Source organism: Myxocyprinus asiaticus, chromosome 12, assembly GCF_019703515.2.
Source record: "Myxocyprinus asiaticus isolate MX2 ecotype Aquarium Trade chromosome 12, UBuf_Myxa_2, whole genome shotgun sequence".
Classification (NCBI taxonomy): domain Eukaryota; kingdom Metazoa; phylum Chordata; class Actinopteri; order Cypriniformes; family Catostomidae; genus Myxocyprinus; species Myxocyprinus asiaticus.
In genome coordinates, this window is record NC_059355.1 from 370949 (window position 1) to 396727 (window position 25779).

General features: G+C 37.8%; 1 protein-coding gene across 1 annotated transcript; it reads right to left on the bottom strand.

The window, feature by feature from the left end:
• Positions 1-578: 578 nt before the first annotated feature.
• Positions 579-25766, bottom strand: LOC127449257 (cytochrome b-c1 complex subunit 1, mitochondrial). Its single transcript, XM_051712578.1, has 13 exons — positions 25608-25766; positions 22462-22602; positions 20319-20405; positions 17670-17799; positions 14102-14300; positions 11889-11968; positions 11691-11806; positions 11467-11610; positions 9218-9378; positions 7282-7367; positions 5191-5279; positions 3489-3564; positions 579-930 (listed from the first exon to the last, which is right to left on the bottom strand). The coding sequence occupies exons 1-13, from the start codon at positions 25656-25658 to the stop codon at positions 866-868; spliced, it is 1425 nt and encodes a 474-aa protein (XP_051568538.1). The 5' UTR covers positions 25659-25766; the 3' UTR covers positions 579-865.
• Between the last annotated feature and the right edge of the window lie 13 nt (positions 25767-25779).

The following is a 25779-nucleotide window of genomic DNA, read 5'->3' on the forward strand; positions in this document are numbered from 1 at the left end:
AGATGCTGAATTCACAGCAGAGCACAATGTTAACCGCTCCTGGACCACTCCATACTCGTGCGTTTTAATCTGCAACATTTCTCAGGACGCCTCATCACTCTGAACATCAAATATAGCATAGAGGAATATAGCAATATAGAGTACAAGTTGTTTGTAAATAATTTAAATACAAACATTTGATCTTAGTCCACTGTAATTAGTATATCAGTTTGAGTTGGAAGAGACATTTCATATTTTACCACCAGACATGGAAATTGTCCATATCACAATATTGGGTTAAAGCGTGTATCGTGTGGAGTCAGTCAATCGCAAAATGTGTTGTGCAAGTTCAAATTTCAAGCAGTTTTGTTCTTAATGAGAAAGAAAATATATTTCTGAAGATAAGTTGTATTTACAGGGACCACATCATGTATAAACACACAAATATTGAGGCATTCAGCACAATCATTCCTCACATTTCTTTTACTTTCAGTTCTGCAAATACCTTTGATGGAGAAACTTTGAGATTCTCTATCATGAAACTGAAGTGGTCATCAAATGACTGCAGTAACCGAAAAAACAAGAATCAAATCAACAAATATTTGATACAACATTTTATTTGAAGTTGGTGTAAGAGCTATTGCTATACACGAAAAGGACAGAAATAAAATGACATTAATTCATAAATAGCTGTGCTTCAAATATGATATTCTAGATGTAAATGTATCAGATGGATTCCTCTCTCTGACTCATCATATAAGTTATGGAGAGAGATGGCTATGGAGAGGACAGGGTGGCAAGGGAGCAAATAACTCCATATCAGTGAGAGTATCAATATGACAGGAGGACACGAGTTGGAAAGAGAGAGACGACAGTCCTGGAACATTTAGAATCGGAGCCAGTACATGGCACTTCTCATTCTGTTGTAGTCAGGAAGCTGCTCTATTGGACCTGCATAGAGAAGAAGATATGCAAGGTTACACTTACTGGTACACAATGCCTACACAGTCACGGGACAAGTGCCACAAACAGGAATTATTCATTTATTATTATTTTCTTTATTTTTTTATTTTCTCCTAATTTGAACGCCCAATTCCCAAAGCACTCTTAAGTCCTCGTGGTGGCGTAGTGACTCGCCTCAATCCAGGTGGCGGAGGACGAATCTCAGTTGCCTCCACGTCTGAGACTGTCAATCCGCGCATTTTATCACGTGACTTGTTGAGCGTGTTACCGTGGAGACGTAGTGCATGTGGAGGCTTCACACTACTCTCCACGATCCACACACAACTCACCACGCACCCCACCGAGAGCGAGAACCACATTATAGCGACCACGAGGAGGTTACCCCATGTGACTCTACCCTCCCTAGCAACCGGGCCAATTTGGTTGCTTAGGAGACCTGGCTGGAGTCACTCAGCACACCCTGGATTCGAACTCATGACTCCAGGGGTGGTAGCCAGTGTCTTGCTGAGCTACCAAGGCCACGTGTTTTTTTTCTTTCTTTTGTGAAACACAATTTCGCAGAATGTACAAGATGTTTTTTTCCTTACACAAAGTGGACAGTTACAGTTACCAGTGGCTGTCAAGCTGCAAACAAGAAAAAATGCTCATGGAACAGTTTATTTTTGAAAAATATTGCCATCCACAGCAGCATTGCATGGCTTCAGAAGATATGGACTTTTGGTGCTAAAATTTCAGTGGTCTATACTAGGGATGTACTGATATCGGAATCCGGTCCAATACCGTGCTCATGTACTCATAAAAATGCTCCGATGCCATCTGATGTATGATTGTCATTACAAATATTCAGCACACAAATGAAAATCCCGTCATGTCCTAGTGAGATTATTTAACAGCAAAAGCTGTGATTTAATGAGAAATATATAGTTTACATGTAATTCAGATGTGAGTGTTGTGAGTGTGTGGAGCCGGTGTTGTGCAGACGCCGGCTGTTAAAGCTCCTCCAAGACTCATAAACGGAAAACACCGTCATGAACATCACGTGTTCTGTTTGTAGCAGATCACAGCGAGCAGAGAGCTAATTCACTCTTTAGTGTGAGGCACATACAGACTACATATTTAATTAAACATTAGACTTTTGCGGTTTAATAATCACTCCGAGTCATGTAGCGACCGACTTTTCCAGAGTGGGAATCTGCCGTCATAACGTCAGAGCTCGTTGGTCATAACACAGAAACACTTCAAAATAAAATCACTACTCTATAGTTATGTAATATTCACTGTATCACTACAAATAATAATAATAATAAAAAATCAACAGTAATTTTATTATATTTAAGCAATATCTCACATCTGTAATGCTCTGTTATGCAGCACTTTGACAAAAAATAACTCCAATGTTGGATTTAGGATTGTGCTGTGAGGTTCTGTATAAAATCACTTTTGATAAAAATACAATTTCATGTTGAAAATTAATTTGTTAAAACTTTCATTTAAAGTTTTAATTTATTTAAACACAGTTTTGATAATAAAATTGAAATAAACTTCTGAAATTGAGTATACAAAAAAAAAAAAAAAAAAAAAAAAGGTATCGGGACATCGCTAGTCTATACCATTACTAGTAAAATTTTACCATTCAATACCACTTGTGATAAAAGTAAAAACTAATATGATATTGGCCAAAGTCCTTTGAAGTAAAACAAAATGAATAGAAACACTTGATAGATACAATTTCTGAAGAAAATGTGAGTGGTGCTTGCCAAAGCAAGACTCGCGGCTGCTATGTTGGAGTTATGTAAACACTCCAGTGACAAGACATGGAAGAGGGCCAGTCACAAAGGGTCAACACCAAGTCTCTATGGCATTCTACTCCAGAGATATGAGCCCTCATCCCTTTTCAATGGGAAGTCGATGGGATTTTTAGATGTACATGTTGTACATCCAGCTATGCATAAAGGCTAATTTATACTTACTGGACGAACAGACTTCGCTTAGTTCGCCTACAAATGATGACGAAATGCAGTGACGTTTTTGTTCGTTTGGTGAGATTTCTCCTGTTCGTGCACTGTTCTTCACCCAAGAGAACTCGGCTGGTCGAAGAGCATTGATGATTGGTTAAACTAATCGTAGGTTTGGCCGTGACGTTTTTTATTTACAATCGCACGTGCCAGCTGAGGAGTTGTTACCTTGGTTACTGTCATTAAAATGGATAACTTTGAAGACCGTCTCTCAGAGATTGTGCAGAAGTATACTTTACATGACTTGCTACACAAACTCTACAAAGAGAGCACGGCCACGACAAACTCATTTTAAAATGACATCGCGTGTAGTATAAATGCCAGCTTCGTTCGCCGAGGGTGCTTTAGTTCATCCAGGGGAAAAAACGTTGACTTCTTCCAAAATATAAATCAGGCTTAAGAGTCATAGCAAACATCTCCTGAATAAGCCACATGATTTGAGCTGTCATTCATGCCCATAGTATAAACATTGCTGGATGAGTTAGACTTTTGTACAGAACTGAGTTTTCACAAGTACAAACATGGACTCACCAACTGCAGACACAGCTGGGCATTTGTCATAAATGTATTTAGAGCAGACATCACGGACCATCCTGGGAGTCACAGCCTAGTAATACAAAAAATGGGTCAAAAGATAACTAGTGAAAATAAAGCTGCAAGCAGCAGTCAGCAGGGTAGATCCAGTGGATGCTGTGGAGACAGTCGCATAGTGTCAATTTTATTGTAAACTTTCTTCGATCGCAGTTGCACAATTTAGATCTTCTTGCAATTGCAGCGCCTCCTAGCATAAAAAACGGAATAAATTTGGCATGTGTTCTTAAAATGTCCTTTTGTCAGTGGGTGCTTCTCATTTTTGAATTTGTGCATCTTTGTTTCCTTTCCTTGCGTCCCAGCTCCACCCTCTTAGGAAACGAGGAAAGGATGCAAGGAAACGAGGACGGAGGAAACGAAGCAAGATGTATCTGTAAAATGCAACGTCCTTGATCACTCACACGACACTTCAGAGAGCCGTCTTTAAGCAATACCTCAGCTCGCTTGCCGTATGTTGTTGAAACTTGATTAATATATTCAGAATAAATCCTAATGATTCAAAATGCACGATTTAAAAATGTGACAACTATGGTTTATTTGAACCGAAAAGGTGAAACAGGAATTAAAACTGTTGTGTCGGGGATGCCTTACGCATGCATCAGGTGCTACAACAAAAAAGACTTCCGCATAGGATCCATCTGTGCATCCCGCTCAATTATCCTCTGGAAACGTTTAGAGAATTTGTATGTCCTTTATGATGCCGGACTTTGATCGTTTCCAGGTCACGAGCTCAAGGACGGAGGAGCGACAAAACAAGAATGCACAAAAACAGCAGCACCCCATGTGCACCAAGACTTTGAGCTCACAAAATTCAACCCAATTTGTGAAAACAGAAGGCAATCAGCTCAATATAACATACATCATGAGAATTCTGATCCTTGTGATTCTCTTTATGATGTATGCTATGTTGACCGGTTTACCTTTTTTTTTTTTTTTTTTTAATGTGGTTGAAATTCTCAAAAGCCTATCTGATGTAAAAAAAAAAAATAAAAAAAAAAAACACTTTTACTAGTTGAGATGATAGAAGTGTGAGCGCTGTTACGTATCATTTCTTCATGATAAGCCATCAGTTACTGGTGAAATTTGATTTGATCCGTGGCCATATATGTTGATTTGTCTGACTTATATTTTAAGGACATGTTAGCACATGCACCAGTGAAAATGCATATATAATTTTACCTGTAATTTTCTCAATCATACGGTTACAGCGTTATGGCATTTTTTTTAGCTGTGGTGCCACAATGGGCAAATTCAGATGAAATTTTGTGTGCGTACTCAAATGGTATGGTGTGTATGGATGTCTATATTGATGTCTAAATGTAATTACATTTGGACTTTCAGAAGATATATGCTAATAAGTAAATATGAGCCATGCCCAAACTTTTTATTGCCTATTAAATTATCATTTTTATTTAAATTCATATGAAGACTTGTGTCTCTGTGATGTACGGTCTCTGATGCCCGAACAGTTTCAAAGCAGAAAATTAATAAACGAAATCAGTAAAAACACTAGACAGTTCTCTAATAATGACACCTCCAACAGTGACCATGAAAACAGCACAGCACAGTCATTCTGTCACTGTGGGACTGTTATGAGTCTCAGCTAAAAAAAAAAAGCAAAAAAAAAAAAAGCACAATTTACCTCAATTCTGGCATCCCACTCAGCCAATGGGATCCGACGACCATAGTTGAGGATATGCCTGCCAATGTCATCACAGACAGGTGTAGTCCCTGATTAGGGGAAGAACAAACATGTAATACACACAGTAAGCGAGTGTGTACATGTGTACAGAAGTGGTTGATTTTGTCAGATAGAAAAGGAAACTGGGAAGACTGGAAAAACCATCTCAAATAAGCATAAACATTAAATAATTCATTACAGCGCCACTTCATGGACAGCTCTCACAATATTGGTGGACAGCGTCATGTGGATGTTCTGCATGTATGTACTGTATATACTGTACATTTCATGACCATCAGACACTCACATATGAATTCATTGGCCACTGAATTTCAATAGACAGACATCTGTTCATTGTCTGATTAATAATGTTAGAATATGAAGCACTTTTACCAAAATTCCTAAATTCTGACTTCCTTGATCATGTGGCTGCGGTTGAGTTTTGATGGTTTCTTAGTTGTAGCGTCCCAAATAGGCATAACTTGGAGTAATATGGCATGAATCCTAAGAATATCCTGTTAACATACTTTTGATCACTTTTTGTCATTGGGCTTTCTAGATGATCCATAGCCTACAATGATGATGAAAAAAAAAAAAAAAAAAATTTGTAGACAGAAGTGGAAATGTGACCTGTTCGGGAAATCTCACAGTGAATTTTAACTTTTGTCAAGACCAGCTGAAAAAGTAAACCTGGTTATTTTCCTTTACCCTTTTGTTTCTATGCGGTCATGGCTGACTCATAAGCCACGACAAATGGGGGCTCGTCCGGGATTTTTGTGGAAATTTTGAATGATTCCTTTGTTTTCGGTGTGATTTGAACAGTTAATTCATTTTTATTTTATAATCAACACTTTGATTCTTATACAAACACAGAACAAATAATATATATGTACAGAATCAATCCCATATTAACCCCCAGTAATGGCTAGTATTGTGCTAACACATACACGCCTTCTTGAGTTGATTGACAGGTGATGACTGCATCTAAAAGGTGATCGGCTCTTTTACCTGTAAGGTGGGACTTTCTCCATCTGTTGACTGTTCGGTGTTCCAATTTCTCCCATTCATTTTAACAGAAGTGCTAAATAGTCTCCGATTACACTTCACAATAAGGTTGTATTCGTTAACATTGGTTGACTACAGTTGCTAACATGAATTAACAATGGAAAACACTTTTACAGCATTTATTGATTTCGGTTAATAAATTCAACGTACTGTATACTAATACTTTTTTTTATTAAACATTATATACATTCACATTGAAGCACTAATAATAGTATTTTCATAAACCAAGTTTAATAAACTCTGTTTAAAATGATTGTTCATGATACCTAATGGATTACCTCATGTTAACAAAGACAAACTCCCACATTAATCTCACCGTAATAGTCTGTTGTTGCTGCATCATGAACAATGGTATTTCATGTTTTTGATTAAAAAAATAATTATTCCTCCATTTATCATGAGTTAAAAATGTCCAACTATTTGGCATATTGCTAGCCAGTTGGCCTTATTTTGCCTTTCAATGACTTCTAATGCATTTAGAAACTAATTATCAGTCATCAATAAACCTATTTATAACTCCTTAAAGGGAACTTTAATTTAAAGTGTTACCATTATTGCATTTAGATCCTGTTATGAGGAGGAGGGCGGGAGTCACGCACGGCCATGCGCCCAATTTGGCTAATCAGCCGAGGAGAGGGATAAATGCAGCCGGATGCGGCAGTTTGGGAGAGAGCACGTAGCTGCCGTGTGTGTTTGTCTTTGTTTTAATTTTACATTAAATTACTTTGAATGTTCAGCCGGTCCCCACCTCTTCCTCGCCCATTCTATCCCGGTTACAGATCCTTATTATGTTTAGGACAAAAAGTGATAACATGTAGGACCAATTATTGCTTTTGTGCCCTCTACAGTATACCATAAATACAATACACAGACATTGGAAATAATCTGGAATATTCCTTTAATAGCCGTATGACCCTTTCAGAAGCTTTGCTGTAAAGAGAGAAGGTAGAGATTGTGTATGGTTATAAGTATGTTTGTATTTCTCACCATTGAGCTGACCCAATAAGCTAGCCTTCAAAGCATTCTTGGCTCGAGCCACATCACTGTCAGTCACTGTGGTGCACAAATTCATCCTGTAGTACAGAAAGAACATCATGATACTTCAGCATGAAAATATTCAAACTGTGATGCGTCAAATATTGCGATTAAAACTGCAAAAGAGCTGCTCAGCCATGACGTCAATTTGTAGGCGAACACATGCAATTCCCCACGGGTTCCCCAGGGGTTCCCTGAGGATTTTCCTTAGTTTTGGATTTATGAGTAAAATCAGGTTGGTGGTAAACATCACTTTAAGACACTTGGACGCTTTGTTCTACAGCTTAAAACACTTTAAAGAGGCCCTGTTATGCTCTTTGGGATTTTACCTTTCTTTAGTGTGCAATATAGCTGTTTGTGCATGTAAAAGGTCTGCAAAGTTACAAAGCACAAAGTCCACACCAAAGGGAGTTATTCTCTCCCACAGACAACACCGCTCCTGAACTGCCTGAAACGCCTGCAGTCCAGCAATTACTTATGTCACTATGAAACACATTGGCATAATGCCCGCCTGAGGGCTACTTTAAGCTGAAACTCGTTATGGTAAGGGCCGTTACATTTCCAACACGCTCTAAGCGGTTGACCAATCACAACAGACTGGGCTTTTCGGAAAGGGGGGATTTAGAGAGACAGGAGCTAAATCAGAGCGTTTCAGACAGAGGGTGAAAAGAGGTGCTGCAGCAATGTACAGTATGAGAAAAATAATGTGTTTTGAACATAAAAGCATGTACACCCATTCTTGTAGACCCCCAAAATAAAATTATGAACCTGTAAATGAGCATAAATATGGGCTCTTTAATGACATGAATTTTGAAGGTGCTGTGTTTTTTTGGGGGGTATGTTGCTTCAATACGGTATGAAAATTCACATTTGAGGTATGACTGTGTCATTTATGTTGTAGTATTGTCAAGTAATGTTTACCACAGACCTTATTTTACTCATAAATCTGAACCTGCCATTATAAAAACCCAAAGGAAAATCCTGAGGGAATCCATGCCGAATTCGGTTTTCGCCATGGGATTTGGACTACAACCACAACAGCTCTATATGATAAACATTTAACATGTCATACTGCTGCTGCTTAGATCAAGGCAAAACAAAAAGGGCAATCACACTGAAACAGCTCTGAGGTTCTACAAGATGTGAAAAACTACAAACTAGCAAGAGATGGCTTTTCACTTTCCAAAAGTTTACACTTCCACACTGGAGTCCCCTTTAACAGAACCATTCTCCTTCAGCTGACCCAAAAGAGACAAGAGTGAAAACAAGCAGCATTGCAACTGTGATGGCCCACTTGTCCACTAGAATAATACTATTTAATAATGTTACATTACTATTCTTTTTTCACAGGATATTAGCATTTTATTATTCAATAGTATCCTCTGGCCTTTATTTTGGCAGTAAACTAAACGAAGATGTCAAAGTTTGTGCGCTTCTCATTGCAAATCTGCTGAACGGTTTTAAATCTCTTCCGACAAAACCCTGATGTCATCATATCAGATTCGCAGCCAAAATGTTTGGAATTACATGAACGTGAAAGTGGAACGCTTTATTATCAGTGCGCACACACGTGAGCTGAACGAGTTTATGCGGTGTGTATGCAGATAACACTTGAGCCCTGCACATGCTTAGTGAATGTGTTTGGAAAGAGAGCCGTGTGCAATGCAAGCAGGCAATCGTTTATTTCATTTAATCGCTGACTATTTGTGGTTTAACGAACCTCACAAGGCCATGCTGCAATTGCGATTTTATTTAATTCAAATGTGCAGCCGTATATAAGACTATTACATATGTTATTAAATGGCCACCATATCATATATGCAGCAGATATAAAGTCAAACTATCACAGCTAACCAACAGCAAACCAAAAGTCATGCCAGTGACTTACCAGGCATTCTGAGCCCAGTGCATCATGTCCTCTATTTTATGTTTGTCTGTAACAAAATAAATGCCCAGCAGTCCGGTGTCACTGTATGAGGAGTGAAAAGCCTGGAAACTGTGACACAGGTTGATCTCTGCAGCCAGACGAGCCAGACGACTGCTCAAGTGCTGCAAATACAACATATAAAGACATGCATTATTAAATGCAATGCTTCCATCATAAATGTAAGCAACATTTTACTTAATCTTGCACAGCTAATTAGCACATTCAACTTTTAAGACTATTACTTATGTATAGTAGTCATTTTTATACACACTACTGGGTAAAAATGTTTTCCAAAGCATCACAATCTTCATTTGAACGATCTCAATATTGATTTTTAAATCCCAAATCGATCTTTTACTCTATGTGCAAATCACTCCTATATGAGTAAATCACTCATGTGAGACCAAATTTTGTTTATACAGCTGTTTACGGAAACCTCAATATCTCGGCTCAGGATGGTCCTAGCTCATTGGAACAAAAACTGATCTCTAGAGCACATTAAAATGTATACATGTACATATATAAACATTTTGCACATTCTTGTTCCTTAGACTTAGAACTTCAGTCCTAATGTAATGCTCAAGATTGCTCAAAGTTCCACTTTTAGGGTCAGTTTATAATGGGAAGGGTTCAAGTCTCAGTCTATTTTTTAGGAAGTACCCAGGTAAGTATAGTGTGCATGCAGAACATTTCAGGTTTGAGACTTCTCTTATTTAGTTTTTATGGGGGCGAGAAATTGCATTTTTTTATTCGGGTTGAATATCTCTGGTGGGGGACCAGATATGAACCTGAAAGTTTCACAGAAATAAGTCCTCTATAGTAGCATTCTGCTGTAATGTTCAGTTTGAGATTCAACTGGTTACAGAGCTAGGGCTAGTAGAAATCTGGGGAAAAACCTACTTTATTCATGTGTTTTGAGAAATGAACAGATGTAATATAAGCATAAGAAATAACAAAAATTCTTAAGCTCTAAGGAACAAGAATGTGCAAAATGTTTATATATGTACATGTATAGATTGTAATGTGCTCTAGAGATCAGTTTTTGTTCCAATGAGCTAGGACCATCCTGAGCCGAGATATTGAGGTCACTGACAAATAAGGTTGTCCCAGGTGACAAAAATTAGAAATATAAAAACAATTCTGGTTTAAAACACGTAAAGTTTGTAGACATGTAATCTTTTAAGTTCATGTTGTTTTTACACACTGTTTGAAAAACATGTGTAGCATTTTATACAAAAAATGTATTAATGTCATGTGGTGCAACCATCAAGTATTAAAATATTGTCCTTGCACCTTGAATACACGAGTACACAACATCATTAAATTTAAAAAACGGTTTCAAGATACAAAATATTTTTTACAAATATCAAATTATTTTGAGGTCAAGAATATCAATAAGTTCAAATGACCTGAACCAAATGTGCCTTTTCATTAAAATGTCAAAATATTAATACAACAAAATTATGATTTGTTTTTAAATCTTCACACACAGCCTTGTGGGTCTAAAGAGATCATCTGTATTTCACATGACAACAAAATATCTACATGTTGGTTGCACCACATGACTTTGATATGGTGGACAAAAGTCTGTAAAATATTAAACATTTTAAATTAAAATGGTTGCACTGCGTTTTAAAATAATAATAATTATTCAGCACAACTCATGCCAACATTTGTTTTTTCAAGAATTTCAGATTTGAATGAGACTGTGGATTTTTATTTACTGTCTCCGGACGCTTGCACCTCATGACATTTTTGACTTTAAACCCCAGAAAAAAAATCAAAATGACTTTGAACTCAATAACATGTTCATCATAGAAGAGGAGTATTCAAGTAAATGTTTTGTGTGAATTGCATTTGTAATGTAATAAAAAAAAAAAAAAAAAAAAAAAAAAAAAAAAAAAGAGCGTCACATCATTAACCCTCAAATTTGACCAACATAATACAATATAATTTTAAGTAAAATTATGTAAAATTACATCATTTTCGTAATGTACCTAATGAAAAGATTCCCTGTACAATTAACAGCATTAAATGGGAGAGAATTTCTTTTATACGTTAGCAAAATTGACATTATAACTGAAATACAACCATGTGAATCAATATCCAAACAAATCGAGAGCTTGTGAATCGTAATCGAATCGGGAAATCTGCATCAATACCCAGCCCTACCGCAGGAGACGGTAGTTTCACTAAAATTATAGGCTCACCTTGCCACCCCCAAATGTGATGTCATAGCTACCAATGATGGAATTGGCAACCATGAGTGGCACAATATCAGGACTTGTAGCTCCAGCTCCCTCGACAGCAATAGCAACGTGCGCTAAGGGAATTGCATCATCACGCATGCGAATCTGAAACAGGATCAGAAAGACAGCAGGTCAATCAACACAAGTAAAACCACAAACACAACCCTCACTGACATAACTCAGACCTCACTCCCAGTGAAACGGCATGGGGACAGAATAGGGACAGCGTCACTCTCATATTCACAAGAAACACCACTGAAGTGTTGCTCAGCCAGAGTCACGAGTTCATCATGGTTCACCCCTGCAGCAGAACAGAGAGTGTCATTCATTACAACACTTTTGCTTGACATGTTTGATAACTGTTGAAATTATAACTGCAATACCTCCAGCTGCAGCCAAGACCATGCGAGGAGCTTTATAATGACTATTGATGTATTCCACCAAATCCTGACGAGTCAGAGTTCTGCAGATTACAGAGAGCCAAACATATTTAAATGGTTTTAGGTACACATTTCATTAAAATACATAATGCAGGTAATGTTTTGGATTTTAATTCTGCTATACATCCAATATTTTGTCTACTTTATTATAGCAAGAAAAAACACCACCAACATGTCAAATCTGAACAGAACACAGTACAGGCATTAACTGACAGGTAAAGGGCGGTCACACGAGGCTTTGAGCACGTAACAAACTAGGATTTGATGTCACGCAGGAGGGCTTATGATGTAATACAATTTAACACAGGGGTTTTCAACCTGTGACAGGGTTTTTTTCAATTTGGAATGCTCAATTCCCAATGTGCTTTTAAGTCCTCGTGGTGGCGTAGTGATTCGCCTCAGTTGCTCAGAACCTCAGTTGCCTCTGCGTCCGAGACCATCAACCCGTGCATCTTATCACGTGGCTTGAACACGTTGCCACGGAGACATAGCACGTGTGGAGGCTTCACGCCACCCACCGCGGCAACCACGCTCAACTCACCACGCGCCCCACAATAACGAACCACATTATAATGAGTTTACCCCATGAGACTCTCCCCTTCCTAGCAACCGGGCCAATTTGGTTGCTTAGGAGACCTGGCTGGAGTCACTCAGCACACCCTGGGATTCGAACTAGCGAACTCCAGAAGTGGTAGCCAGCGTATTTTACCACTGAGCTAAACCTTTGGAGAGTGGGGGTCTGGGTATCTCAGCGAGTATTGACGCTGACTATCACACCTGGAGTTGCAAGTTTGAATCCAGGGCGTGCTGAGTGACTCCAGCCAGGTCTCCTAAGCAACCAAATTGGCCCGGTTGCTAGGGAGGGTAGAGTCACATGGGGTAACCTCCTCGTGGTCATGATTAGTGGTTCTCGCTCTCAATGGAGCGTGTGGTAAGTTGTGTGTGGATCGTGGAGAGTAGCATGAGCCTCCACATGCTGTGAGTCTCCGTGGTGTCATGCACAACAAGTCACGTGATAAGATGCATGGATTGACGGTCTCAGAAGCGGAGGCAACTGAGACTTGTCCTCCGCCACCCGGATTGAGGTGAGTAACCGCGCCACCATGAGGACCTACTAAGTAGTGGGAATTGGGCATTCCAAATTGGGAGAAAAGGGGATAAAAATAATAATAAAAAAAGACATTTACAGAATTATCCTTTCTTTGAAAAATCGAATGTTGCACTCATTTTATTTTTTTCGGATTTATGCTCAGATTGGTTTGATCACGTCCCTGAGCCGTGCGATCAAACCGGTGTGTGTGTGTAATCTGCACTCGCGCTGCTGTTTACCAGGAGGGAGGGGCTGAAGCAGTTGTAATCATGAAACAGCTGCTCAAAACACTCTTTTCAATGTTACAACGTTTAAACAAAAGTTTAAAGCCGTTGTCGTTTGAACTGGCTGTTTTGATGCGGCAAGGGTTTACCAAACTCAGGTAACATGTTAGTCCATTTGAGCCTTCTCTCAGTTCATCCATCAGTTATTTTCACCACTTCCAGAGTGACAAGTGGAATGGCTAGTTTCTAAAAACCACTGACAAATTGCGTTAAGAATTAACACACTATCGTTAGCTGGTACAGTATCATAAGATATGATTATGATATCGTGACAACCCTATAATGAATCACGTCCAAAATGTGTAGTCTGTTCTGAGGGGCTTACAAATGACAATTTAAAACCTTTTAAACTAAAGACAGTTTTAAACCAAACAACCAATGTAAAGTAACAAAGTAAAGTAAGCAGATAATTTATGACAAGCTGTGTCGGGCACTGAACTACAGATTGGCATGATGTGCTCTCATAAACAGGCTCAAACATTACACTGAAAACAGTAATGTCTAAGTATTTTATGTATCATATGCATATAGTGTACATAACCTTATACGAGTACGTTACATTATTTAAATAGAATGTCAAACAGTATGTCATGGGTGTCAATGAATTATGCATTGAGGTAGGGCGCAAGCGTATATTAGACACACAGAGGGGAGCATGTGTACTGAAAGGTTGAAAACTGCTTAAAAACTTTAGGAGACACTTCTACCCGGTTTAATATGAAGAAACTCCAGATATTGACGATGTATTATCTAGCAGCCAGTCCTGGTGTCTGTGTGCATACCTGGCATTGACAGAGGGACCTAGAACACTATGGGCCAGGGGAGTACCCTGGAAGGCGGTGGCATGGAGCAGATCCAGACAAACATCTTGCAGGCTTCCTTCCACCTCCTCCAGCTCTCTTAGCACCACACCCCTCTGCTGCTCCATCTCAGCCTCACTCAAAGATGAACTCTGCACCACCTCTGACAACAGCTCCACCGCTAAAGGAATACAACAGAGTTAATGTGAGAGAGCAAAATCACTGACAAGAATGTTTGCTGAAAAAGGTTTTATTTCAAAGATAAAGACGCAAGATGCATCATGACGATAATCATACGATTATAATAAAAAAAAACAGCGTTGACAAAAATATGGCGAGAAAAAAATACTGCAAGATGTTAACAATACACAGTTTAGAACAATCTAGACAGAATTAATTCATATATTCCACTCATAGTATGTTGGGGATTTCCACACTTAAGCTGCCTGGACAGAAAGTGCAGAACACCAGCAAAATGAATCAAAACAGTCAAAGACGTCAATCTAGTGCGTGTTTACATACACCAACAGTTAAAAATAGTACTGATAGGTGAAAGAACAGTTTGTTGAGCAGTTTAAATAATAAAATAACTGGAGCCACAGCAGCTGATGAAACGCATCTTCTCTTCAGAGATGAAACTTGACACCGTGTCTTTTAAAAGCGTGCCAGAGAGATGACAACAGTCAGACATGTCTGTGTAGTATATGACTGTATACAAAAATAATTCAAAATAGTCCAGATGGGTCCCCTTTCCTGTTCAGGTGTAGTGAGGCCACAGACTGTAGGCCTTTTGTCCTTCTCTCTGTTTATGAGCCGAGTGAGCACCAGTGGGCGGGGCCATGGGTGCGATGATTTTAAATAAGCGTTGATGTTGTTGCTGTAGAGGCTGTCTTGAATTAATGAGTACCCCAAGTGACGTAGGGTTGTCGCGGAAGTAGAGAACAGGGCGTTTTGGCAGCTTGGTTTCAATAAATACTTTTATTGCATTGGGGATTAAGTTGAGTTCTGGAATTTACCGTATGTTTTTATAGTAGAATGACCTTATATGTCAAAATATCAAGGAACATTTTATTCCTCATGACCCCTTTAAACAAATTCTACATCAAACATCCACAGACACACTGGAGAAAGAATCGCCATTGGCTAGTAATGTTTAGTGCCTGGCATTTGACCTCACATGTAAGTGTAATGCAACCGAAACAAATCTTAAAGGGATAGTTCACCCAAAAATGAAAATTCTCTCATCATTTACTCACCCTCATGTCATCCCAGATGTGTATGACTTTCTTTCTTCTGCAGAACACAAATTAAGATTTTTAGAAGAATATTTCAGCTCTGTAGGTCCATACAATGCAAGTGAATGGTGACCAAAACTTTGACGCTCCAAAAAGCACATAAGGGCAGCATAAAAGTGATCCATAAGACTCCAGTGGTTTAATCCATGTCTTCAGAAGTGATATGATAGGTGTGGGTGAGAAACAGATCAAAATGTAAAAAAACAACATTTTATAACGTTGCCAAGACAAAATTTAAGTCGTTTTTGTTTTGTTTTTACTATAAATCTCCACTTTTTGTTTTTTGGTGATTCACATTCTTCATGAGTATCGCCACCTACTGGTCAGGGCTGGTCAAAGGTGGAATTTTATAGTATAAAGGACTTAAATATTGACCTGTTTCTCACCCACACTTATATCACTGGAGTCTTCTGGATCACTTTTATGTTTCCTTTGTGATTTTTGGAGCTTCAAAATTCTGGTCACCATTCACTTGCATTGTATGGACCAACAGAGCTGAAATATTCTTCTAAAAATCTTCATTTGTGTTCTGCAGAAGAAAGAAAGTCATACACATCTGGGATGACATGAGGGTGAGTAAATGATGAGAGAATTTCAGTTTTAAGTGAACTATCCCTTTAAGCAAACCAGGATGGGAGTGTCTTCAGCTACAGTATATACCTAATAATCATATACGTCTTCACGTGCTACATATGTGAAAGTGTATCTTATTTTATTTATTTTTTGTATTTCAGCATTTTAATCACATTAGCTTTTTAAAATCTTAAATTCGAAATCCTATCAAATGTCATGAAATTGCATAAATAAGGGCTGTCAGTTTTATGCATTAATTTAATGCAATTAATTAAGAATAACGCGTACAAAACTAACACAATTAAACGTAAATTTTGTTATATGGAATGTTCCCTCCATTGGAGTGATTCAGGCTTGTACAACCTTGGTGTTTTTGTGAATATGTGGAGTAGGATGCATTCAGTGCTTCAGCTGTACAGGCAACACGCCTCAAACCAACGAGAGAAGCACAGACGAGGCGCTGTTGCGCTCAAAGACCGGGCACAACAGCCATCTCGAGACATGTTCTCAAACTATATTTGACTTGATGCAGTGTCTGAAAAACAGAGCACTTATGACTAGAGATGCTGAAAAGTAGTGAGATGCAACACAACCAATGTGAGACACTCTGAAAACGTCTGGCTGACGCATGCACACAGACCAAAAATTACAAATAGCACGACAGATTTTCAATGATATGGAAATAAAACAAACATTATTTTGACTTTTAAAGACACTTTCTGTATTGTCTAGTCGCTTTACTTGTCCGCTGCCTATATACTGTATGTATGATGTAATGTATTTGTATTATCTGCATTATCATTTTTATTTTAAATCAGGGGTCTTCAACCATTTTCAGGCCAAGGACCCCTTGGTGGGTAGAGAGTTGGGACCCCCGTTACATATTGTATAAAACTGAGTGTTGTGTTTTATGTCTATAAAAATGTGCATGATAGGCTACCATATTATTGTATGTACATACAGCAGGGGTCTGCAACATTTTTGACATAGTGACATTTTTAATTTTCCTTGTTAATCCCTGTGCCAAACCTCCTCCAAAAAGAAATACAGACAGACAAACAGAAAGAACCTTTCCATGCAGAGTAAAACAACTTTTATAATGTTACTAAAATGGAGTGATCGATTTTATGCATATATTTCAAAATTACTGTTCATTTCATTGAGTTCAAATTTGTAATGAGGAAAACAATGACAGAGTGCACCTTGAATTATGTTGATTTGAGTCACCGTCTTGTGTGGAAGGTTAAAGACCGTATATGCCAGTTTGATAATCTCAGCGGTAACTATTTACACCAGGCAAGTATGCAAATGTTCTGAAAGCAGGCTGTCATCTGCTCAACCGCACAACCTGACCAACGCAAAGCAGACGCGTTTACTCACACGACCCTCCACTGCAGCGCTGCTAAACCTGATGTGCGTTGCGCACTGAGCGGCTCGTGATGAGCAGTGGTCGTGTGAAGGGTTTGTCTGGGCTGCACGCTTCTACTGACTAGTGCTGTTTAGTCACACTTTAATAGATTTGCCGTGCAACTGCGAAGGACTTCAACATGTCGCGTTCAAGTGAGTGATTATTACAAATGCCAATGGTGGATCAAACAATTTACACCCTACAGTATTACACATCAGTATAAAGAAACAGAGAAAAGGATTTATTTTAACAGTTTAGCTGTTTGCTCTCTTACCTTTGGGCAAGTCCTTGGCAAGGGTCTTCATGTAGTATGCAGTGTGTTCACGGGAGGTGTATGCACTCAAGTGCGCTCCTATTGACTCCACTGCCTGTTCCAGAGCAGACTGTGGGTGCTTCTTTGTACCCTTAAATGTGAGAAAGTTTGGAAATGGGGAGGAAAACATGCAAATTAGTCAAAGTTCTTCACAACTGTTACTATTCATATAAATACATACAAATAAACATTAATCCACATACATATTACACATTAATTTATACTGATGTCACCACATGGCATTTTACATGAATGAACACTTATATCTGATGATGTAAACAAACTGTAATGTTATATTGTTGTAATACATATTTTTATTATTGAATATCTGAATTTATTATACAATAGTAATGTCAATTTCTTAATCTTTCCTGTGTAGCTAATAGAGCAAAACAGTGTAGTTCTGGAAGTAAAAATCCCATTATTTTTTTCCATAGACGAATTGATTTTTACAGATAACTTTTAAACATTTAAAGACAGACCTATCGTGAGCTCCGAGGTTGCTAATCGATGGTATATACTTATGTTGAAGCCATTAATTGGCATTATATCAACTTCATCATTTAAAAATTGTGTTTGATAGCAGAGTTCCTTGTGAACATCTACACAACCCATGGTGCAGTAGAGAAAGATCCACCAATCACAGAACCGCGGCCAAGACCACCAAACAAGCCCGGAAGTGAATGCCCACCCCCATGACACACCGTGCATGACACAAACGAGTCGGTCCCCATTTACCTGTTAAAACTCTTCTGTTAAAGAAGGACCGCCTACATTACTGCTTGAGGTCATTTTTGATCGGAAAAAGTACAGGTGTAACTTTATTTTTTTCAATTACAACATTTCTTCTTCCCTGAAGAAAAAAATAAATTTAGCACTTTTTTTTTTTTAGATCTTACATATCAATGTATTGATTTCACCAATAATTTGCATATGCAAATAAACCAATTTATGTAACTTCAAAACAGTAAAATGAGATTGTATCATGTATTGGGGCAGATTGCTGCCATCCGGTGAAAAGAGAAAAATAACATGACTTGAACATGTAATGACAATAATAGCCAGTAGGTGGCAGCAGTGTTTTCTGCAGCCGCAGGCTTTGTAGTAATAGACCAGACTGTGACCACACGTTTCTGCCTTATCACAGTTAATCTAGCAAACTTTCTATATTATAAATGTTTTAAATATTGAATATAAATGTATAACATTATGCTTATTGTTATATTACCTGTAATTAGTTTTAAAAACTGAATTTTCACAGCTGTGAGGGGGTTTCTATTACAGCTGCTGAGTGACAGTAAATCTGGCATCTTCTCTCATCTGACTGTCTTAATCCACCGCTCTCTATTTATTAACTCTTCTGGAAAGTCATTCAAATATAATAGTGGATTTTTTCTTTTGGTTTGGGAGCAAATGGGTAAATGAGAATAATATTTGTTGTGATCTCCCATTCACCACTGTTGAAGTTTACCCTGCAAACTTTTACTTCCGCATTCCAAAACCCGGAGTGTGAAAAAGGTCTATTCTACATTTTACCATAAAAAAAAAAAATTGCTCTGTTTTTTAGTCTTCCCCCTTTAAAATCCTATGGTTGGTCAATTTTTATCACGAACAGTAAAGATTCTGTTTCAGTATAAGAGGGTTAAGCAAAAAATGTTTGATGTTGTTTAGTTTTGAGCGGTGCATCATGGTAACTTACACTACAAGACTAACCTGCTCCAGGGTAGATAACTGATCACAAACACCTAACCATTTACCTGTGAGCAAACTGACATCTATGATGCAATAAAGTCACTCCGTCATGCATCACTTGCTCCGAAATACAGAACGCTTCACAGGGAAATATATACAGTACAGTATATATGCAATAGATTTAGATTCATATAAAGATTATTCATTCAACAGATTCAGATTTTTGAGGGACTCATTTCTTTTGAGCAGTACATTCAAGATGTATAATGGAGTTTCTTTCATTTTTATTTTTTCCATAGCCCAGTGTCTGAATGCAGTACGTGATGCTGAGGACTTCAGAAAATACTGTTTGCAGAACTGTTCATCAGGTGATACTTCAGACACTTATTGTGTGAGGCTTACGGTCTGTGTTCAGCTGAACCCATAATATAAAATTATACTGGCAATCACACAGTGAAATGGCTTGCACTTTATTTAATTTTATATACATTTTTTTTAATTGAAATTGATGATAAATAAAAATTTAAGCTTTGAAAAAAAAAAAATAAATAAATAAAATCCTCTATGTTCTTAATGTGAACCAGTACGTTCACGTGTGCATTTGAGTGTGATATTTCTTTAACACTCATGTTCGTGTGCCACAAGCAACAGACGTTAACCGCAGCAGCCGTAATTGTAATCTTTTTTATTATTACTAATTGTGCAGCGCTACTATACGGTGCTTGTAGTTCCAGCGTTTTCTGTATCATCGATCAAATTTCAGATCGGTGCATCCCTACTTTGAATTAAAGTTATGAATACTGTGTTTGATTGGTCTCAATAGCTTGAAGTTTGTAATAAGTTTCAGGAAATGTGTCTCAGCAACTGGGGGGGACCTAATTTAGAGAATGGGACTACAAGGAAAGTTATATTGTATACTTTGAAAGCCAGGTGCTCCAGGAAAAATCCAACACCGTTATTCTTCTCAGACTCATAACGACTCCCACAGCTTATCCAAAGGCCGACCTGCAAAAGACAGACAAAAGCAATGTAAAAATCATAATGTCAACATTATTCAGTCTTTGTGGTTGACCGCAATTGTAAAAATTAAAGGACTGATATTCTTATAAGAAACATTTCCGTTTTGTTATTCTGAGTCTGTCTCGCATTTTTCTGTTAGTTCAATTATTTCTTATTTCACATGTCTGATATATCACTGCACTTTGTATAATATCAGCACACTGTAAAGTGTAGGGACTTTTGCTTTAAACATTACAAATTCAATGACAACAAGGGAGGGGTATGGTTACAACGAAGCCCAGGTGATATGTAGACAATTTTTGAAGTGTCAATCAACTGCTGAGTCGATTAGTGAGGTTGACTAGTTAATCTAGATTTTTCTTATATTTTAGCTGATACGGTTTGAAGTGTAAAGAGAAAAAAGAAAACCTGTCTTTAAATTGATCCCTTTTGAAGCAGCACTGCTACAGCCATACAAACATAAGCTTCACTTGACCAATTAATGCACTCAAATACTTCACATATTTAATGTGCAAACTTCACCCCTACATGTCCAACAAAAATGTCCACATTTAATATACATCTTAATAAATCAAGACTGCATGTGTATGTCAGTGGATGTATGAGCTTTGTGATTTCATCAGACCAGAGAGTGAGTGAAGCATGCGTGCGTGTTCACACTGCCATGGTCACTCAACGCTATTAATAACAGCTCTTTTAACACGGTCTCTGTAATACTCCATTCTGATTGGTCAATAGCGCCATCTAGCAGTCTGATATTTCTCAGTAACAACTGCACATTCATGCATCAGAATACACATCCTGGTATTTGCAAATCATCATTCCTGCTTCTCGGATCACTGTGCGATCTCTAAAAGCAAGTTAATAAAATAAACAAATCATTGTTTCATGTGCATTTATTTATTTATATATTTATATGGCAAGTAGTCTTGTAATAAGATACATAATGATCAGTCAGACATTATCCCTAACAGTCAAAATAAAATTCCTGCGCTGGATCGCCACTCATCATCACATACACGAATAAAATAGAAACTCTTGATAAAGAACTGGAGATGTTTCCTCTGTATTAGATACGCCTCAGACTGGTCACAACTGTCCCACTTAAAAATGACACAGGTAAGCACACAAATTAGCATAGATGTTACTGGCCACTCCGACACATCTGGTGCCGTTTTTGACGGTTCCGCAATAAGTGTTTTTTTATAGGAACAGTTCACTCAAAAATGACACTTCTCTCATAATATACTCACCCCTATGCCGTCTCAAACTTATGACAATCTTTTTTATGTTTGACACAAAGATGTTTTGATGAAAATGTGATGTGAATATACTGTATACATACAATACAAGTCAATGGGGACCAACACTTCCAAGCTTCAAATCATGATCACACCTAGGAGATTGCAGATGGCAAGATTTACAGTAAAAATGAGTTACGCTTTGGTCTGTTCTCACCCAAAACTGATCATATCGCTTCAAAAGACAGAATAAACCATATTATTACCTTCATGCTGTCTTATGTGCTTCTTGGAGCGTGGAAGTATTGGACCCTAATTACATCAAAATATCAGTCATTAAAATATCTGTGTGTTCTGCAGAACAAAGAAAGTCATAAGAGTTTCTGAAGGCACAATGTTGTGTAAAATGAGAGAATTATAATTTTAGGGTGAATGATTTCTTTAACCTCCTGAGACCCGAGCGCGACCGCTGTGAGCATTTTCCATTCACCTTCTTGATTTGTAACTATTAGCCCATAAGAAACATGCAAAAACAAAATATATATATATATATATATATTTTTTTTTTTTTTTAGACCATATGCAGTAGTTTTCCAAAACCAGTCTAAAAATACAGGACTTCTTTAGACCAACTGGTCATCTAGTCGAGCAGGACACCCACCAACTAGTTGAAAATGTAGTTTTGGACATCCCAAAGTCAGAAACTTTGTAAAACCACATATTAGCAAATAGATGCATACAAAATCAGAATTAAAAAGACAATGATTTAAAATTGTAAATCCTGTAAACCAAGTACGTACAGTGCATGTGGCCTGGTTGGTCTCTTCAGAAGCAATCCTAAAGCCATTGTTTAGGGTGGTGAGTTGAGTTTCTGGAGCACCCAGCAGGCTCTGAGCATAAGACACAGAGGCATGCCCTCGCCTCAAAGACAACAGAAGAGGCTGTAAATTGAGAGAGATAGACATAAATATACGTTGCACATTTTAGGTGTCAATTTAAGAAAGCAGGCCAGAAATAATGGCAATGATTCTGTTCTTTCAAATACACGGTCAAACACACATTTGGCTCAGAAAACCACAATCAACTCAAAAATGCAGCTATACAATACAGAATATGAAAGAGGTTTTTTTGTCTTCTAACCTTATACTGAACACACTAACGGCTTAAAGCTCCTCTCTCTACTTGGATGGGGAAAGACCAAAATCTCCAAAATGGTTGGTCAAGATTACAATCAAAGATCATATTTTTAATTGGCAGTAATATCTGACAACAATGGTATCAAAAGTAGTTTCTTCACTTCAGATCATGCTAAAAATCAAATCTTTCAGGCTGTTCCAGCTAATGTGCATTCTCAAACTGACTGAACAATGTAGACAAAAACAGGAACACAGTAACCAGAATGAGGCTTTTTAATAAAACTAGTCTTATGTAGTGGTCGACCGATATATCGCAAAGGCCGACAAATCGGCTGATATTTTGTATTTTTCAATTATCGGCATCGGTTGATAAATGTTCCTGTTTCGTCGATTAGTTTCTCAAGCTGCGAGGGTGCCAAGAATCATCAGTTTGCAAGTGAAGGAGCCGCCGGACACTTTTGCAACACATGATGTAAATAAGAAGACACTTATCAACGTTTGAGATGTTTATCTAAGCATAGCCGCTCCTTGAACCACACTGACAATACAGAATTAAGGGAAAAGAGCAAACACACAACAACACACATAGTGGGGTTCAAAAGTCTCATTGGAGCCATTCAGGATCATGTCCAAAAACCCAGAAGCAAACTAGCATTTTCGAGCCAGTACCCTCTGGATTTTCCTTTGGGTTTTTAAAATGGCAGTTTTGTATCGTCAAATAATGTTTCCCACAGACCTCATTTTAAATATTATATATTAAAAAAGTATATTATAAAAACCCATTAGGACATTTTGGGGGAACCCACGGAGAATCAGAACAGCACAATTAAAACAGGAGATGGGAATGTCAATTTCATACAGAATGTCAGATTTTCTTGATTCCAAAGAAGCAATGATTATAGCTGGAACATTGTGAAATCATGCTACCGATCATGTTTTTGTTCATGTTAGCTGGAGCGCATGCTGTCATTAAACTCATCAAGAAACTCTGGAATTCATGTTCATTGTCTCACTGTTATGAAATATACTGTGATGTGTAATGAAAAAAGAACTGCGTTAAATTAGAAAGATGTCAAATAGAAGCAGAACGTTCCATAATGGTCATTTTTAGGTTTTATTTTTGGTTGACATTTTTCATTATTTGATTATTGTTCATATCTAAACGTTGTGGAGAGGTTGATAGACAACGACTCACATTAATGCAGCACAGCGTTAAATTAAAGTGTTAAAGTGCAGAAGATCACTGTGTATGGGATTTAACGCATTAGAATTAACAGATGTCAAAAGCATACATTGTATAATATGTGCCTTGTATTTTACTGTATTCGCTGTGTCTGATATATGGACGCACATCTGATCCGCATTTGTGCATGCCTAATTTAAAACAGTCATTCTGGTGGACCGACTCAACACACATTTATCAATTTCCTTAATCATTACTTTATATATATATGTGTGTGTTATTGATTTGAAAAGGTTTCACTTATAGGTTTCACTTTTTATTTACTACAAATGGAGAAGCTTTGAAGTCATTGGTTATTTGGAATAATTTATTATATCACGTTGTGTTCTCCATGCGTGTTTGTGATGATGTAAGATGAACACAAATGGACCGGGGTTCGACAGAATCAAGTGAGTGTGAAACCAGCCCAATGCTGCGGGGGGAACAATCACACTCGGAACCGGACCGCAGCAAACGTGCCCAGTGTGAAAGCCCCCTAAATATATATAGTGTCTTCAACTGAACTCAGATCAGCCATTTCACAAGTTTCACCTCTTAAAATGATATGTGTAGTACAATACAAACATTAATGTGTAGTGGATAAAACACTTGAATAATCATATTCAAATATGTAATTAAGAGTGTTGTTCATCTTCCTCAAAGTAATATATCAGTTATAAATGTTTAATATCTGTCTGCATATTAATATCCAGCACTGAGGAACATATTAAATATGTCCATATTATTTGTGATGATGTTTTACATTTTTTAATGGACTGCTGATTGATTTAGGCTAAGGATCTAATGGGAACGTTACGAGAACGTTCTCCAAACCTACAAAACATTCTGGGAAGCAAAAACTAAGGTGAACGTTCTCCAAACCAAAAATAAATAATAACAACAACTTTTCTGGCTAACTACAAAAGAATGTTAGAACAGCCATTCCGGGGATGTTCCCATAAACACACGTTTCATTACATGACCTTTGCTGAGGCCGGTCACTGTGAAAGAGACAGACTTGAAACACTTAAACACTGATCAGGATTCATTGATCAGGATCAAGAAAAGTTCTGATTATAACTCATGATGCAATTTGCAAATAATTGATGCCCACATGCCACAGATTCTTTGATAGGGCACAGGACTTTGTTTTAAGCCTACTTCATCTGTACTTTGATTATACTACGAAAACAAATAAGTCATAAAACAGAATAAAAACAACAAAAATATGTTCTTCATGTCTACAGTGATAAACAGACACAGAGAACATGAAACGAACACACAAGCAACATATGACAGGATGACCTTGTCAGTGTAAATACCGGATTAACACACACGAAACAGCTGTACTTCAATAAGAGTTATTAAATGACCTTACTGAACTGATTAAATGTGTCTGTTAATTAAACATCTCACACACACAGAACTGTGACCTTTATCTGAGCATTCACAATGTCAATGACAGTCACTGCAGATACTGACAACTAAAGTAATGATCGGTGTCCTTAAATATCAACTTCTGCATTTGTAAAAAGAAAAGAAAAAAGCCCGAAGGTTATTTAATGTCATGGGTAGTTTATTTACTTACGTTGCGAGCTTTTGCAAAAGCTCGACCGATCCAGCACATGGACGCCGACATCTTCAATGCACAAAGATCTCTGGTCACGTGCTGCTGCTGCTTCTTCTTCTTCTTCGGCGTTTTATGGCGGTTGGCAAACACACGATAGGTGCATTCCCGCCACCTACTGGGCTGGAGTGTG